This window comes from Clupea harengus, chromosome 9 (assembly GCF_900700415.2).
Source record: "Clupea harengus chromosome 9, Ch_v2.0.2, whole genome shotgun sequence".
NCBI classification, from domain to species: domain Eukaryota; kingdom Metazoa; phylum Chordata; class Actinopteri; order Clupeiformes; family Clupeidae; genus Clupea; species Clupea harengus.
In genome coordinates, this window is record NC_045160.1 from 5,766,408 (window position 1) to 5,783,779 (window position 17,372).

General features: G+C 40.9%; 1 protein-coding gene across 2 annotated transcripts; it reads left to right on the top strand.

The window, feature by feature from the left end:
* Positions 1-1,060: 1,060 nt before the first annotated feature.
* On the top strand, positions 1,061-16,402 carry LOC105896309 (calcium/calmodulin-dependent protein kinase kinase 1-like). Of its 2 annotated transcripts, none has more exons than XM_031573158.2 (17): positions 1,061-1,420; positions 2,206-2,564; positions 2,727-2,774; positions 2,884-2,937; positions 3,103-3,154; positions 3,357-3,481; positions 3,910-3,946; positions 4,136-4,157; positions 4,282-4,370; positions 4,759-4,958; positions 5,269-5,322; positions 5,588-5,661; positions 6,512-6,599; positions 7,112-7,240; positions 7,807-7,910; positions 14,746-14,784; positions 14,950-16,402. In XM_031573158.2, the coding sequence occupies exons 2-17, from the start codon at positions 2,310-2,312 to the stop codon at positions 15,062-15,064; spliced, it is 1,485 nt and encodes a 494-aa protein (XP_031429018.1). In that variant the 5' UTR covers positions 1,061-1,420; positions 2,206-2,309; the 3' UTR covers positions 15,065-16,402. The 2 variants fall into 2 exon arrangements, with proteins under 2 accessions (XP_031429018.1, XP_012678508.1); XM_012823054.3 differs by having other exon boundaries at positions 1,081-1,420; positions 15,021-16,402.
* The last annotated feature ends 970 nt before the right edge of the window (positions 16,403-17,372 follow it).

Here is a 17,372-nt window from a genome sequence, read left to right on the forward strand (position 1 = left end):
TGCCACGCATAGAAAGAGATTGCAGGGCAGAGACCTTAGAATTAGACCTTCGGGAAAAGAGGACGACAGCTTGTATGAGATTATCTCTAATACTCAATCATGTGTTGCATGCATAATAGCATTCCGTGTGTATGATGTAGTGTAGTTCCCGTAATTCCGCGAGTTCCGTGTAAATGTCTAATTCTCTGTGTAAGTGTCTGGTTTTAGAATGTGATGTGTGCTTTACTGTTATCATTTTACTCTGCGTGTCATGTTGTAAATGCCTGTGTGTTAGCCCCGATGTTAGTTGGTCATCTGTGCACCGCCAGTAACTTGTTCATGTGTAGAGAATATACATGGTTGTATGATTCCTGCCTGTTGATTGTGTCATCCTCAAATGAACCGATCACAACCCAATCAGAACTCTGCCTCTACGTTTCATGCCTGATATCCCTCCGTATCGTGTTTTTATGTGGTTCAACTTTCAAGTGCACTATTCGTCAATAAATCAGTTATGGGAATACCATAGGCTGATGGATGGTCTAATGGAAGCACTTCATTATAGCCGATACTATATATAGATTGATTACACGGCAACAGAATGTTTCCACTCACTGTTTAAGTTAATTCCTGTCCTTCCGCCAAATGTTTACTTGCAACTGAAATGAATGTAGCCATAATAAATTAATTTAGGCCGCTTCGATGACAAGTGGTGTTATTCTGGATTTCGGGAGAATAGGCTTGTATGCATTAAAGTAACTTTACTTAGGTGTAAAAAGACAACAGTGCAAAGTAATGTATACGGCGTGATTAACCCTAACTAATTTACTAGGTCCGTACAGTATACCTTCTGTCCCGTGTAGAAACGAATGGCTACGATGTAATTCTGCTTACATGCCCATTAGAGGTGACTTGCAGCACGTCACTGTACACATTACGCAACAGTTTAGCCACTTTGGAGAGAGGTAAACAGCGAACTGCAGGCAGCGTTCCTAAAACAGACACTAAGATGACCCTAAATAAACCTTTCGATGCTATTACCACAAGTCGAGTTTGACACATTCCAGTGTAGGTTACTTTGTGTGAAGAGGTGTGCATCTTTTTCCTGGTATGATAAGTCAAGTTGTCTCGAAGACTTTATGTGGTTGTCTACTCTTCACTGACTTTTGACAGTGAGTAGCTTACACTCTGTTAACCTCCGTTTGCTTTGTATGGGCGGGAACAGCCCACGCAAACAGTCTAGCCACAGATATAGTTGGAGTAGGCTAAAACCGGCCGTGGCCACCAGTTAATCCTCTTTGCCATGGTTATCCCCGTCTCAGAAGCACTTGAGATGGCACTTGTTGAGACACAGAGAATTGCTGGTTCAATATCAAATGGTGGGAGTATGTAGCCAAAGCTGTTAGTGGTGGTCGGAAATGCGGCATCCTTTTCATCATGCGTAAGTAATACAGCGGTGACATAGTCCATACCATCACCACCATCAAAGTAGATTTATTGAATTTTCCATTTACAAGCGGTTGACAGTAAAGCCAGATTTGAGCTGTTGTCTAGTGTTAATGTCATTGCACTGTATCCGGTCGTTGTTCGAAAAAGCTTTAGTCGTATGATTTGTTTTGATTTGTCAGTTTGTAACTGACCTGTCCCAGGTTATATGTGATTTTTGCATCCTGTTAACGTTGTTAATGTACTTTGGATTGGTTAGGTTGTGTTTACCTGATAGATGACACTATGTGTTACATAACATGTTTCTCTTGATGACTCTCCACTGGAACACAGCAATCTCTCAGACAATAATTTTTTATATAACTTTAGAGCAATTTTGCTGCCTGTTAATTTACTTCCGTGCACAGCCATGATGTGTGGTAAGCTTTTTGCACTTATCTAAATGACAACAATCGCGAGTGGTTGTTTAGAGGTTATGAAAAACAAAGTTTCATAATTGTGCTGTTTTTAGAGCTTATATTTTCCTTCATTCCATTTATGTGTGCAACAATGTGGCAGTTATCATGCAGCTGTATTGGATGCTGTTCTCTGAGGAGTTTAACAGAGAGCAACCAAACTTTCCCATAAGGCCTATGTGTTAATGTGAACATCTCTGCATCCTAAAAAGATGTTTTGGTCTCAAGTATGAGATTTTTGACAGAATGTTTGACTGAATATCTGAAGTCAATTGTCTTGTTCTACCCACCCCGTCCCCTAACCCACCACCATCAATGGTTTTAGCATAATGGAAACTCATCTTCCATAAGCAAGCAAATTCCCACAGCACATGTGGCCAGCCCAGTTTCTGCAGTGACCGGACACCCCCACCCCCACACCCAGCAGCCATGAGTGCTGAAAGTGACACAGACCGGGACGCTGATGACCACACTGAGCTGGTCGACATGGTGGCCGACATCAATTTATCCGCCAACCGCGTCACGCTGCCCAATGGCAACCGTGTGGCGCCAGGGAAGAGGCACCGCCTCACCATGTCGGACAGGAAGCTCTCCCTCCAGGAGCGGAGCACCTTCCAGGCCAGCGGGAGGACGGCGCGCAGGCCCACCATAGAGTCCAATCGAGTGTCCATCTCAGATGGCGAGGTGCGTGGGATACAGGAGGAATGATAGGGTAGAGAGTTTAAGCCTGACGTCGTGCTTTAGTATGAGTAAACTGGTGGTGCATAGACATTCTTAAGAGTCCAAATGCGTGTCCATCAAGTTAAAAAACATCACAAAACAATATATTTTGGTGTGTGTCTGCAGGACTGCGTACAACTCAACCAATACAAGCTGAAAGATGAGATTGGAAAGGTGGATGGACGCTATAAGGCCGTAACAAGTTAATTACTGTGAAAACTACATCTGTGTTGTGACATCTGCAGTTGTGTGGCTGTGGACTGACATTGTCTCCCTTCCACAGGGGTCCTATGGTGTTGTTAAGCTGGCCTACAATCAAGATGATGAACAGTATTATGTAAGACAGTCCTTCCTGTTAAACACCAAAACATTTTAGGCACACTCTTTCTGCCAAAGATATGTTAGAAACGGTTTTGCTGTTTGTGAGAGCAGATCATGTGCCTTGAACAGGCAAGAGGTTGTCTAGAACATTACAATTATGCCCCTTTTTGCATTCCTGCAGGCAATGAAAGTGGTTTCCAAAAAGAAGCTGATAAAGCAGTATGGGTTTCCACGTGAGTTTACATTATGTGCCTCCCAAATCATCATTTGAAGATGTACTGTTACTGTTACTGTTACTGTTAGATGTACTGTTATATGTACTGTACTGAAAAAGAGAATAATTTCTGACATTCATAAATAAACTATTTGTATTATTTTTATGGAATCCTTTCCATAATGTCTTTCTTTGTAAGATCTCTGTTTTTCATTTGCCAGGGCGCCCTCCCCCTCGTGGGTCACATGAGAAGCAACCAAAGGCTTTTAGCCCACTGGACCTGCTCTACCAGGAAATCGCCATCCTTAAGAAACTAGACCACCTGAACATCGTCAAATTAGTGGAGGTGAATGATGGGGGGACATGAAGAACAAGGGAAAATAGAGCTGGCCGTTAGGGCGGACTAAATCCTATCCTAATCCTGTTAAATTAAGTCTTAAGATATGTTAAATCACATGTCAATGACACATGGGACACAGAACTGTTGACTTACTGCTTTCCTTAATGTACCGTACATGATATCCTACATTAGTCTTATCCTACATGCATCTTATCCTACATTAGTCTTATCCTACATGCATCTTATCCTACCACCACAACACTGCTTGTGACCTTGTATATATACAATCATAACAATCAGTGTTTTTTCATTCAGTACCGTATTGTATTGTACTAATTGAGTAATGATTGGTGACATATAAAATGTCAAATTGTATGATTGTTACTATTTTAATATTGTGAAATATAATTTATTTTTTATAATTTATTAAAAAGGTGCTCGATGATCCGGATGAAGACAGTCTGCACATGGGTCAGTCCTTTCTTTCCCCTTAACTACATTCTTACTACATCAGTAAAAATTTCACCTCTAAATAATGCTTAATAATGTTTGGCAGTACAGCCAGACTCAAGTGACACATGGTTGTCTTGACCTCTGACTGTTTAAAAACAGAGTACATTTCAGTTGACAATAGTGGCTTTCTGTATTTTCGCTCTGCAGCTTTTGAGTTAGTGAAGCGAGGGTGAGTGTTTTCTTTTCTTCCATTCATCTGTTTATCTGTAAGGAATAAGTATTGCACACCCTTTTGCTGGCAACGTAAAGGGGGCCCTCTGAACTCCATGTGTGGTTGTGTGTTTGGCCACTAGCCCAGTGATGGAGGTCCCCACGGACATCCCCTTCACTGAGGAGGAGTGTCGCTTCTACTTCAGAGACATCGTCCTCGGCATGGAATACCGTGAGTAGTCCCGCAGGCAGACCCCCAATAAGATAAGATTGACAATGAAATGTACAGATGTTGTGTTTGTTCCCAGCTGACTTTATGTTAAGATGAGCCAGACAACAGATCAGATGAGCCAGACGACAGTTTGTTTTGGGAAAAAATGTCATATAAGGGGTGTTATTTGAAAATCCACATATTTGTTCACCACCTTCATTACTGTGTTACAGCTTGCAAAAAAAAATCTAGATGTTTGACGCCCTCTTTATTGGTCTTCTTCAGATCTCTTTTTCCGAGTCTATTGACTATTCACTGAATATTGTTGTCTGAATCAACACTGGTTGTGTTTTTATAAAAAAAATGAGGCATATTTCTTTTGCCTAAATGAGCTTAATCCTCCATTCAGTGCACTACCAGAAGATCATCCACAGGGATATCAAGCCCTCGAACCTGCTCCTTGGAGACGACGGCCACGTCAAGATCGCAGACTTTGGTGTGAGCAACGAGTTTGAGGGGAATGATGCCCTTCTGTCCAGCACAGCAGGAACTCCAGCCTTCATGGCTCCGGAGACTCTCACTGACCATGATGAGAGCTTCAGTGGCAAGGTACAGCTGTGCCTCTTCTCAAGGGACTTATTGACAATGGTGCGCCAAGGTGTCTGAGGCAAAGGGGTTCTTCCCACTAAAGAGCGGATACTTTGATTAGGCGAGGAGTATTTATTTTAGCTCATTTTATTCCTCATGAGAGTTGCTTGTGCCATGAAACATTCAGATTAACAGCAACGTTATTGTAAGAGTTTTTCAGTATTTTGTAGGTAACCGTGGTGCACTGTAGGTTAATGTGTATATGCTGTATTTGTGCTACATCTCTAAACAGACATTTTTATCTATGACAAATCTGTCATGTGTTGTACAGGCTTTGGATGTGTGGGCGATGGGTGTTACATTATACTGTTTCGCTTTTGGAAAGGTATGTCCCATTCAATGTCCCATATCATGCCTTATCCATTATGTCACAGAGGTGCTGCCACATCACACAATATATCACAACATAAAATGACTAAATTTATATTCATAAACATAATATGATAAATAGATTCGCTATCGAGCAGTGTAAATGTTTTATCCACCTCTGACTTTCTGTCTGACTATCTGTCTTCTGCTGTCACACGCGGCTGACTGTTGAGCTTGATCTCTGGAAACGTCTCCCTGTGTGTTTCCGTTCTGCCCACCAGTGCCCTTTCGTTGACGAGTATATCCTAGCGCTGCACACCAAGATCAAGAGCAGCCCTGTGGAGTTTCCTGACACGTGAGTAACTGCACACATCTCATTAGAGCTGGCCGGGGGGGGGGGGGGGGGGGGCGGGGGGGACTGCCAGGGCTCCCGCCGGTAAGCAGCACGTCCAGACACAGGGCACGGCTGGGCAGCACTTAACACCTCAAGCACCGCATGGGTAGGGGAGAATCATTGTGTAATCAAGTTGTGCTGTAATGCTATGTTATGTTTTATGAAGGATATTGGTGTTTTTCATATATTTGTTAAATAGTTGCAACTCATGCGAATTTTTCCCCCACAAGAGTGTATCACATTTACGTTAAGTAAACCACAAGCCTTCGCTCATTGAGGCTCCACGTTCATTAACATTCAAATGGCCAGCCAGACCTTCCTCTCTGCGGTCCTGCACACCTTTTACATCTAGGCAGACCCCATACCAGACACCTTCCTGCAACATCCCATTGAGTCCTTTGCTAAATCCTGCAACTACAACTAACTTCAGGGCTAAAATAAAGTTCTGTTATGATATAGTATAACAGTTGCCGTTTCATCCGAAATTTGCCATAAATCACAACAATTTCTCAGTTATTTGGTAGAAGAGCTAACTAGGGTAGAGTTGGGTAAGAGTATGTCTTCATGTCAGGAGGGCTCAAAAATAACCCGTGGTGAACATCATTATGACCATGATGGTGAACAACGCTACATTGGTAAACATAGAATACTTGTTTACTCCATGTACTCCACGTGTTATTCATTGATTTATCCTTGTGTGGTCGAGCTGTGTTTTCATTAGTTATTTCATACACTTTGTCATTCAGTTTATTCTGTTTTGGATTGTTTAGTCAGTGGTTCTGAGTGGTTTTCATTCTTTTGACATGTTCAGGGCTATCATCAGTGAAGGTTTGCAAGATGTCATCCGTTCCATGTTGAACAAACTTCCCGAAACAAGAATCACCATCCCAGAGATCAAGGTGATGAACAACTAGACTCTAGTAGACAAGCCAGGGCCGGCAACCTGGTCAACATAAGTTAAATGTCATTGAGGGTAACTCATTATCACATAAAACTGGGCTAATCGTTTCAATGAAAATCACATTTTCAAATAGCAGTCTCTTGACTTAACTTCAGTACAGACTCTTGTTTTTTAAATAAAAAAGATTGTTTGAAATTACACATTGATCTACCTTTTGTTGTCTCCTTTTGCGTTTGGGAGCTAAATGTTAGAACTACAGGCACATCTGTAATGAGTTTTTAGGACCGGAAATTTAGATCGCTTATGCAAAGAATATTTGCCCCTTCATTGCCATTACCCAGCTTTTACTGACTCAGTTTCCATCGCCCCCAAAACATAGTTTTGCCATATTTCATCTTTCCTAAAAGTACGACACATTTAGCACCATACAATTCAGTGGAATTGATTGAAGCTGAATTATGAGCGATATGACTGCCATCTCCTAGCTGTTTGTTCTGCATGTGGACGTAGGTACATCCATGGGTCACGCTCTGTGGCACAGACCCCCTGCCTCTAGAAGAGGAGCACTGCACTGTGGTGGAGGTCACTGAGGAGGAGGTGCAGAACTCAGTCAAACTCATCCCCAGCCTATCTGCTGTGGTAAGCACCAATGGCCAATGTCAGTCTGTCCCCTGTGAAAGACCTCAGCAGTCAGGCAATATAAGAAGGTGGATTTCATATGTCAGTTTTTACAATGTACCAGGAGCTTGGAATTATAAGGTTCTTTTGGACTATTCTTCGATTTTAAGATGTTCAGCTGTAAACTTTTGTCCCTCACTTGCACACAATTGCAGTGAAAAAGAGAAATAATCATATTCATGGTGATATTTGGTGTTACACTGGAATACTGGATATTGTGATTAGTTATTTTATTATGCATTTTTTGTAAAAAAAAATTTGATTTTTTTGAAGGTAACAATGTTTCATAAGAGCTACAGATTTATTTTGCTGGCATATGGTCATGTGAAGTACAGATAAAAACACCTGTGATTCTCACTAGCTGCCAGTGATATTCACCTTGTAGTTTTGTGATTCTTGTCCAAACCCTTGCAGATATGTGAGGACTAACTAACTATCTTCACAAAACTAACTAACTTCGCAAAAACTCTATACTGTTGCTTTAACTCTTGTGGTCTGTGTTGCTGTCGTGGTTTCTGTCTACACAGATTCTGGTGAAGTCTATGCTGAGAAAGCGTTCTTTCGGCAACCCCTTCGACATGCCTGCCAGGAGACAGAGCCGATCTATGTCCGCCCCAGGACTTCTTATGTCGTAAGTGTTCAGGAATGCTTCAGCCAAAAAACTGAACATGATATACATCTGGATCTTGATGCTAACTACCTAGTGAAAACATTTTATTCACATAATGGTATATATACATATATTTTTTTTTAAACATATACTGTATTTATTAAGAATTTTGTTCATTTTACAGACAAACAATACAAGAAAACACAACAAGGCACATACATATAATGCAATTTGCTCTCACATATAGCACATACAATAGATGTTCGTGTCACAGTAGACAGTGTGTTACAGTCATTAAGATTACATCAGCTAACTTACATTGTTTAAAGGGGAGAACAAAATGAAAACAAAACAAAACAAAAACAAAAAGTACTCAATCCATTTTATCATCCAACCAACCATCAACATCCATGTTGTTATTCTCAAGGAAATTGTAGAAAATGTTCCATATTTCCCAAAACTTGTCAAGTCTATTTTTTGTTGTGTAACTTATCTTTTCTAAAGCTAAGTAAGAAGCCATTCCCCTCAACCATTGTGATGTGGCACAAGGTGTATCTGATTTCCATGATAGAGCTATACATCGTTTGGCTTCCAGAAAACAAATATTCAGTAGAGACCTAACTTTTTTAGAGGTAGTGAAGTTCTCTGGATATAGATTCAATAGGCACAATTTAGGACTAAGAGGCACTTCCTTGCCAATGATTTGGCTAGCAAGGTCCAACACCTTCTTCCAAGCAGGTATCAGGTATGTTAGGATTAAAGTGGTGCAATTTAGCTGGTGTTATGTACAATCTACTTATCCATTTATATTGCAACAGTTTGGAGTTTGCATTTATGGATTGGGTCTGAGCTAGAAAACATGCTTCTGACCATTCCTCCTCCGTTACATTCTCCTGCAAGTCCATTCGCCATGCTTGAAGTGAGCGTTGTGATGATTCTTTAGACTTGCTTACAAAAAGCTCATATAGTAATGAAACCTGTCCCCTATTATGTAAAAACTTCCAACTGTAATCTTCTAGGGTGGATAGGGGGGGGGAGCTTCAGATCATTGCTCTGTCTGGAAAGGATGAAGCTTCTAAATTGTAGATATTTAAAAAAAAAAAATGGCAGGAATCCCATATTTTGATTTGAGCTCTTCAAATGACATGAGAACCAAGTTTTCATTGTAAAGGTCAGCTACCTTGGCTATACCCTGGGCTGCCCAGATTTTAAATCATGGGTCTGCTCTACCAGGTTGGAAGTCATCATTACCAAAAATTGGAGAAAACTGAGATAGTTTAACTGTTTCCCCTAGATATGCAAAAGATTTGTGCCAAACCATTAATGTATTTTTGAGAAAAGGATTTTTAGTATGTTTGAGTAGTTTCTGTTTGTTAGCAGAGTAGATGTACAGGTTTAAAGGAATGTTGATTACATGTGATTCTATTGAAACCCATGCTGGGGGGTGGTTTCTCTCAAAATAAAACATTCCTGCTCTGATTTGAGCTGCCCAGTAATACCACTCAAGATTTGGTAGTTGTAAACCACCTCTATCATATGGCAAATACAATAGGGAAAGCCTGAGCCTGGGACGCTTGTTGTTCCATATAAAGTTGGAAAAAAGCTTTTTAAGAAAATTAAAGAGTGAGGGTGGAGGAGCAAGTGGAATAGATTGAAAGAGATACAAAAACTTCGGTAAAATTGACATTTTCAATACATTTATCCGGCCAATCATAGAAATGGGTAGATTGTTCCATCTATTTATAAGTTGGGTGACCTTATCTGTTAAGGTATTGTAGTTATTCGGAACAATTTTGTCGGTGGTAGGGGCAATCTTAACACCCAGGTATGTGAAGCCATTGAGTGAAACCATAAAAGGAGTATGAATTGGGGCGTGTAGTCTTTCCTTTTCATTCATGAATAATATTACAGATTTGGAGTGATTCATTTTGTATCCCGCAAAGGTGCCAAAATAGTTAATTAGGTCCAATAAAGCTGGTAACGTCTGTTTCAAATTAGAGCAAAACAAAATAACATCATCAGCATACAGTGCCATACGATGTTCCATATCTCCTATCCTTATGCCTTTTAAGCTAGTATGGTTGCGAATTGCCATGGCAAGTGGCTCAATTGCCAGGGTAAATAACAGTGGAGACAGGGGGCATCCTTGTCTTGTGCCCCTGTACAACTTAAAGGGTGCTGAAGATAGCCCATTTGTTAAAACTACAGCCTGGGGGTCAGCATAAAGTAGTCTGATCCAGCAGAGAAATCTCTTCTTTATGCCAAATCTTTGAAGAGCCTCAAACAGGAAGTGCCACTCCACCTTGTCAAAGGCCTTCTCGGCATCCAACGACAAAATAGCAGTGTCCATACATCCTGAATTTTCAAACAAAATATTAAGAACTCGTGTTATATTATGAAAACCTTGTCGTCCCTGAACAAAGCCGTTTTGGTCAGAGTGCACCATTTGTGGTAGAAGTGTATCCAACCGCCTGGCTAATGCTTTGCAAAGAATTTTGAGATTGTTATTAAGAAGAAATATTGGTCTATACGATCCACAAAGATTAGACGCTTTACCTGGTTTTAACAATAGTGTGATTGCTGCCATATTTAGAGAGGGGGGGGGGGACCCACTATCTAAGGACTTTTTATACATTTCAAGTAAAGGTGGCAGTAGCGCGTCCTGAAAAGCTTTATAGATCTCAATGGGAATCGCATCTGGGCCAGGCGTCTTACCCCCCTTCATACTACCAGTGGCTGCAGACAATTCCTCAATGGTTATGTCTAGGTCTAAATCAGCCAGGAAGTTTTCTTCAAGAGGATTGATGTTCAATGAATCCAAAAAATCTTTTTGTTTTTGCAAGGCTGAGGCTGAAGGATATGTGCTGTATAAGTTCTCGTAAAAAAAACCTTTGAAAGCTTTATTAATTTCTTTAAGGTCACTAGTCTCCAACCCCTCATCTAGCTGAATAGTATTTATTGTCCTTTCAGATTTGGATTGTTTAATACGCCAAGCTAAGAGTTTACTAGCCTTTTCCCCTTGCTCATAATAGGACTGTTTCAATTTCAGAAGGCTTTTAGTTGCCTTATTGACAGATAAAACATTATATTTAGCTCTAAATTCATTAAGTTCTTTAAATGACTGTTGGGATGGGTTTTTGAAGTGTTTTGATTCAGTTTCTTTTATCTTTTTTTCTAACTGTTGCATTTCCACCCACCAAGATTTTTGTTTAAAACTTGTAAAACTTATCATATGTCCTCTCAGGAAGGCTTTAAATGCTTCCCACCGTATAGCAGCTGATGTTTGGGTTGTGTTATTTACAAAGTAATCATCAATTTGGGCCCCAATAAACTTCATAAATTCTGGCCAAAATGACTGAAGGCGCCACCCCATGGAGAAATTTAGTGACTGTGGCATGTTTAGTCTAAATTAAACTGAAGCATGGTCTGAAATTACAATGCTGTCGTACCAGCTTCTTGAGATTGTGGATATCAAAGAGGCAGAGAACAAAAAGTAGTCAATTCTGGAGAATGTCTGGCAGGTGGCAGAATAACATGAGAAGGTTGACTGATTAGGATAGTCTCTTCTCCATATGTCAGTTAAATTAAATTATTTTATATATTGTAATAACTCCTTTCGTGTCTATCCCTGTGGATCTATCAATCTCTGGCTGGAGAGTGCAATTAAAATCTCCACCTATGATGAAACTACCAGACAAATCAGCCAGGGACAAAAACAGATTTCTAAAAAAAGATGGGTTGTCGTCATTGGGTCCATATAAGTTTACCAGATTTAACCTAATTGAGAGTATTTCACATTGAATAATAAGGTATCTCCCATATCGGTCTTCATCCACATTGATGAGATGAAATGGTAAGGAGTTATATATCAGAGTGATTACCCCATGTGAGTGAGAACTAGATAAAGCAGAAAAAACTTGACCTGGCTATCTCCTCCTCACTTTCACTACATCTTCAGGTGTTAAATGCGTCTCCTGCAGAAAGACTATCTTAGCTTTTAGTTGTTTAATCCTACTCATTACTTGCTTAAGCTTGACAAGTTTGTTTAGACCTCTTACATTCCAAGAGGTGAACTGGAGTTCAAATGGCATGACATAATACTACATTGTAAGTGCGGGTTGGAATTGAGTATACAATAAAAAGAAAACTTAATTAAGAAAAATAAGAATATGTGCCTTAAAGCGTAAACATAACAGGGTGTACTTCCCCAAACGAAGTACACGCTTCTCTCCCCTAGATCACACTTCCAATAGACCCCTGAACAGAGTGTGACTATGGAACTAAGCTGGTCCACCCACATGACGAGGAACAGCATGCTCAGCGATCATGTTGGAGCTCCATGCAAAATATTAAAACTTATTGTGTATTGCAATCAGAAATAGCCACTTTGCAGCAAAACATTAGGCTTAATGTAACAGTCTTAAACAGTCCAGGCAAAGATTACCCTGCCCGTATTGCGGCTGCATTCTTTAAACAGTCCAGGAAAAATAACGTTACCTGTATTGTGTCTGCACTAAACAAGTTAGCCTACTCAGCACCCGGCGTTTGCTCAGACTTCAATTCTTGCACAAAAGCCTCTGCTTCTGATGCAGTGTCGAAAGTGTGCCGTCTTCCCTTGATGGTCACCAGAAGTGTAGCTGGGTGAATTATTCCGTAACGCAGGTCACGGATAGAAAGGGAGGCTAGCTTTTTCTTTGCTGAATCAAAGACTTTTCTACGTTTTAGCAGATCCGCAGACACGTCGGGAAAAAACTTGACATTTTTATCGTCGACAAGTATCTTTCCCTTGCTTCTGCCCGCTTTCATCACTCGAACCTTGTCGGCGTAGTTCAGAACCTTCATCACCACCACTCTGGGTCGTGCAGCGGTTTGTTGGTTCCCATTCTTACTGTTGATTCTACCAACTCGATGTGCCCTTTCTATAAGCAATGGCCCAGTAAAGTTCATTTCACCAAGAGCTTCAGGAATCCACTTTTCCAAGAAGTTACACACGTCACCTCCTTCTGTTAACTCAGGCAGACCCACCAACCGTACATTCGAGCGGCGTGCTCGGTTTTCTAAGTCATCCACCTTTAGCACTAGCTCATTCATAGCTGCTTTCATGGTGGTGGTCTGTGTTTTCAGAGATGTTAAGTCATCTTCATTGGTGCTAATTCGGTCTTCAGCTTCGGTCATTCGGCCAGTCAATGCCTTTAATTCGCCTTGCACTCCCTGAATAGCGCCCAATAGCCCGTCAAACCTTGACACAAAATCTTCCTTCATTGTGTGAATAGCGTTAAGAATTTGACCAGGGCTAATTGTGTCCTCGTCGCTAGTATTGGAACTAGTTAGCCTTGTCGGGCTGGAGGAGCCATCGGTTGGTTTAGTGGACTTTGAAGTCTTTGGATGCGGTTTCGTTGGCATTTTAGCTGTTTGTTGTGTTTAGGGATCAATAGTAACTGTTTGGTAATTCTTAGCGGCTTCCTGATTACTTTTCTATGAATTGTACATGGGAGCTTTCTATCACACGTCTGCCTAGCAGCGCGCCATAACCGGAAGTCCATAATGGTATATATTTACACTTGTTTTTCAACTATCCTCTAGCCTGGTATAATCAGACCCATATTCACTTTGTGAATAGGGTCTGGCCACATTCCATTGGGGATTTTTCTTCAGTTGTTGCATCCTAATGGGTTCATTTTGAGCCTTTAACCCATCTGCATTTGACCATGGACGGATATTCTCCAGTTTCTTCATCACAATGGTGGTGGTTAGGTTTAAAGTGTCTGTAGACCTGGAGAAGTTCACACACTCAAACTGCTTAAGTCTCCATTCTGTGGTTGACATTCAAACTGAGGTCACAACCTCTGGATGTCATACATCATTGCCTGTCATTTAAAGTGACAGCACCGCAACTCTACATCCCCCCTCTCCTAAATGTGACACAAAGTAAATAACAGCAACACAAGCAACAGCTACAGTACATAACTAGAGCATAAATGGGCATTTGCTGGTGGAGGTTCATCAACTCGGAGGAGGTGTCGCCGATTCCTGATGTGCCTGGTTCCTGGGGATGTTATTATGTAGCTGTTAGGCTGAGGATCTGGGCTCTCTACTCTTGCTAAAGCAGTCTGTCCCCTGACAGTTTGACCTGATCTTAATGCAAGGCGATGCCAGGCATTGCGGTCATGATATGCTTCCCCCCTCGTTCTCTTTTTTGTGATAGTGGCTTTCACCTAGTGTGGACGGCTGGCTGAATCATGGCTTTGGTTACTGGTAGAAATGTGGTCCATATGGAAAAGTTGCAGAGCAGGAGAGGGGAGATGATCTTGGGGAATGTTGCGAGCGTGGACAAGGGCAGCTTAGAGGTCTGTGCCATCACCTTAGCGAATTAGTTTACAGCACACTCAGCAAGGCCATTCAATTGGGAAATGGAGACTACTAAGCATGTGTTTAAAGTCCCATGTGTGTGCAATGTCTGAAAAGTCCTTACCAGTGAACACGGTCCCATTGTCAGTCATGAGGGTGTGAGGAACACCATATGTTGAGATGTGTTATTTCAGCTTTGAAATTACTGTGGTGCTTTTCATATCAGAGAGGTAGTCCAACTCAAACCAGCAAGGAGTCCACAAACACCAAACACATTTTGGCATGCTGTTCAACTATGTCAGGTGCTGTGAATGAACACAGTAGGGCTGCCATTTTATGGAGGAGCAGCAGTTCCTCTGGTCCTCTGGAAACTTTCCTCAGACTGTGTTAGTTGAAGTGAACACATCTCCTTCCTGTCCAAGATGTTAGAACTGTTTCGTAATATGTTTGTTAGTTTTTTGGTTTGTTTCACTATTCATTTATTTGTGTATTGGTTTATTTTCTACAGGGAGATGATCAAGTCAGGCATGAAGACTCCATCACTAAGGTAAGTGAACTATTTGATGCAAGTGCTCACAACCAATGATATTCTTGGTTGATCTGGGATGTATTAGGCAGTGCCAATTTCATCAGCACCCCATTGCTGTGATCTTGTTTAGTGTTTAGATTTGTGATGATAGTCATTAAACACTGTCACACTGTTCAAGTGCAGCATAACATTGGACAGTACATACCTTGCAAGATCTGAAGTACACCCACAGTGTACTCTCATGCTGGCAACAGGTACAGCAGCACTGGAAGCAGGGAGGGAGAGCTGGAGGACGTGACAGAGGATGACACATTCTTCTGAGATGTCACCACTGTGGAAGATTTTGTGTGAAGGCCATTTTGAAGACTCTTTCTATTAGTTACAATGGTCATAGCACAATTTTTCTTGCCTCTGTCCATTGACTTGTTTCCATCTATGCTGAGATGTTACTTTGAACATATCCCTCAGCCCTGTGACTTCTCCTTAGCTGCTTGTACCTCTGTTTGGGCATTCATGCCATTTCTACTGGTTCTAGGACACGTTGTAGAATCAGTTCATCAGAAGTAGTTTTGGGAATTCTCTTTTATTTTTGTTACAGAAAAAGTCAGTGGGCTATAGTCCTGGATCTAATGTTTCTGAGGTGTAGACTGTAAATGAAGTGATAAACTACAGGCTTGAAGAAATATCTGATCAGGACAGGGTGGAACTTACTAATGAGTCTTATTTTCTGGCGAATATTGATGATGAACATTCTCTCCAGAGACAGATCAGACAGACTTTTATACAATAATTCACTGGCTTACATTTGACATGTTATCACAAGAGGATAGGTTCTGTACTCATTACAACTGTTTACAATGTGCCATATACTGTAGACTGTATCAATAGCTGTATGTTAAATAAGTGTGTAGTCCATCATCATATTCACAATATTTGTCTGTATTATTTTGATTATTTGTCTTTAAATTAATTGACTGTTGACTTTTCAGTTATTATTGTGCAGAAATGGCGGTACTGTTAAGATATGAAGATATATGTCTTTAATGGGGATGGAGCCATGGTTTCATGGTGGCACAGCACTCCTTGAATGTATATATCTGCAAAATTGTGAAAACTGTCTGTGATGTTGAAGGATCTTTTGTCTTGAATTAACATGTATTCCTGTAGTCATCCTGAAGATATTGCACCTTGACGGATAGCACTTTGTTTTTGTCCTTGTAATTGATCATTCACACGAATGAAATTCACTAATCTGAGGATACTTTTGCGCTGTTTTTCTGTGGGAGTGGCTATATCTGAACTGCTAATCTGGCTTCCATTTCATGTATCCCAACATTCTGAATGACCTGTCACTAATCCAGGAGATTTCACTCGTGCTCATGGAGCCCCCTTGCCCCACCCATCTTCTATCCATTTCCTGCTCCAACCAAGTCATTAAAAGTGTCATTCAAATGCTCTCCTCTAGAGTGCCACGGAGAGTTCCCTCAGGTATTTGGAGCAAGGAAAAATTAAAAATATGCAGAGCAGTGGTGTGAAGTGGCGCTTCTGCTTGTAATGAATATGTGGTGATATGTCTGCCAAATTGAGTTAAACATATGTCACTGTGGATTGTGAAATAAAAATAAATAAGATGTGAGTAAGAGGTTCTTAATTTTTTTGCCAGCCTTACAGAGAATGATCCCTGAACAGCATATTACCAAACCATCTGATCTGTCATGAAAAGGTCTCATAAAAGAAGACTTTGGCTCCCTCAGGTGGCTGCAGTGAGGACTGACGGGTGACATAATATGGATGCATACAGTACTGTATATTGTCTGACCTCACTGATTGAGTATTGAGGACATGGAATTGCAATGTATGTACTTTCTTAGCAGCCTGTTGAATATGTGGACCTAAGACCAAGACAGTATGACATATAATGAGTTAATTAATCAAGAAATCATGTTATAATGTTTATTCTACTAAGTTACATAAGTGGTGAGAATATACATGAATGCAAAACTTTTTTGGATGCATAAAATTGTATTTATTGTACAATGTTTGTGGTTATTTGTGTGATGTGTGTGTGTGTGGGTGCATCCTTTCTTAACTTCCTCCTCCCTCTGTTCCTCTTATCTATTTCTCTACATACAGGAAACACTTCCTCATTTCAATCTCTAACTGTTTCAGTTCCTTCTCTCTTTTTCTTCTCTGCCAGCTCTTCCTTCTCTCTCTTTTTATTTTCTGCCAGCTCTTCCTTCTCTCTCTTTTTCTGCACTGCCAGCTCTTCCTTCTCTCTCTTTTTCTTCTCTGCCAGCTCTTCCTTCTCTTCCATCAGTGCCTTCTCCAATCTCTTCTTGTCCTCTTTTGTCCTCTTCTTCTCCAATTTCAGCTTTCTCTTGTCCTCAGAGGATGCTTTCCTAATCGCCTCTTTGAGCTGCTTTTCTTCCTCTTCAAGTTGCCTTTTCTCCTGTTTCTCATAAGCCTTCCGCTCGCTCTCCAGGAACTTCACCATCTGTCTTTCTTTCTCTTCCTCCTCCTTCAGCAGTTTAGAACTTTCATGCAAATCTCTTTGGAGTTGAGCTCTCTTTCTCTCTATCGATGTATCTAATGTTCTCCTGTTTATT

What these genes read in the sequence shown, in the direction of transcription:
- LOC105896309 (XM_031573158.2), top strand. Translation starts at nt 2,310, where the DNA reads ATGAGTGCTGAAAGTGACACAGACCGGGACGCTGATGACCACACTGAG. An exon ending in TGTCCATCTCAGATGGCGAG is followed by an intron (nt 2,565 to 2,726) that starts GTGCGTGGGATA and finishes GTGTGTCTGCAG; the next exon opens with GACTGCGTACAACTCAACCA. An exon ending in CGTCCTCGGCATGGAATACC is followed by an intron (nt 4,371 to 4,758) that starts GTGAGTAGTCCC and finishes TCCTCCATTCAG; the next exon opens with TGCACTACCAGAAGATCATC.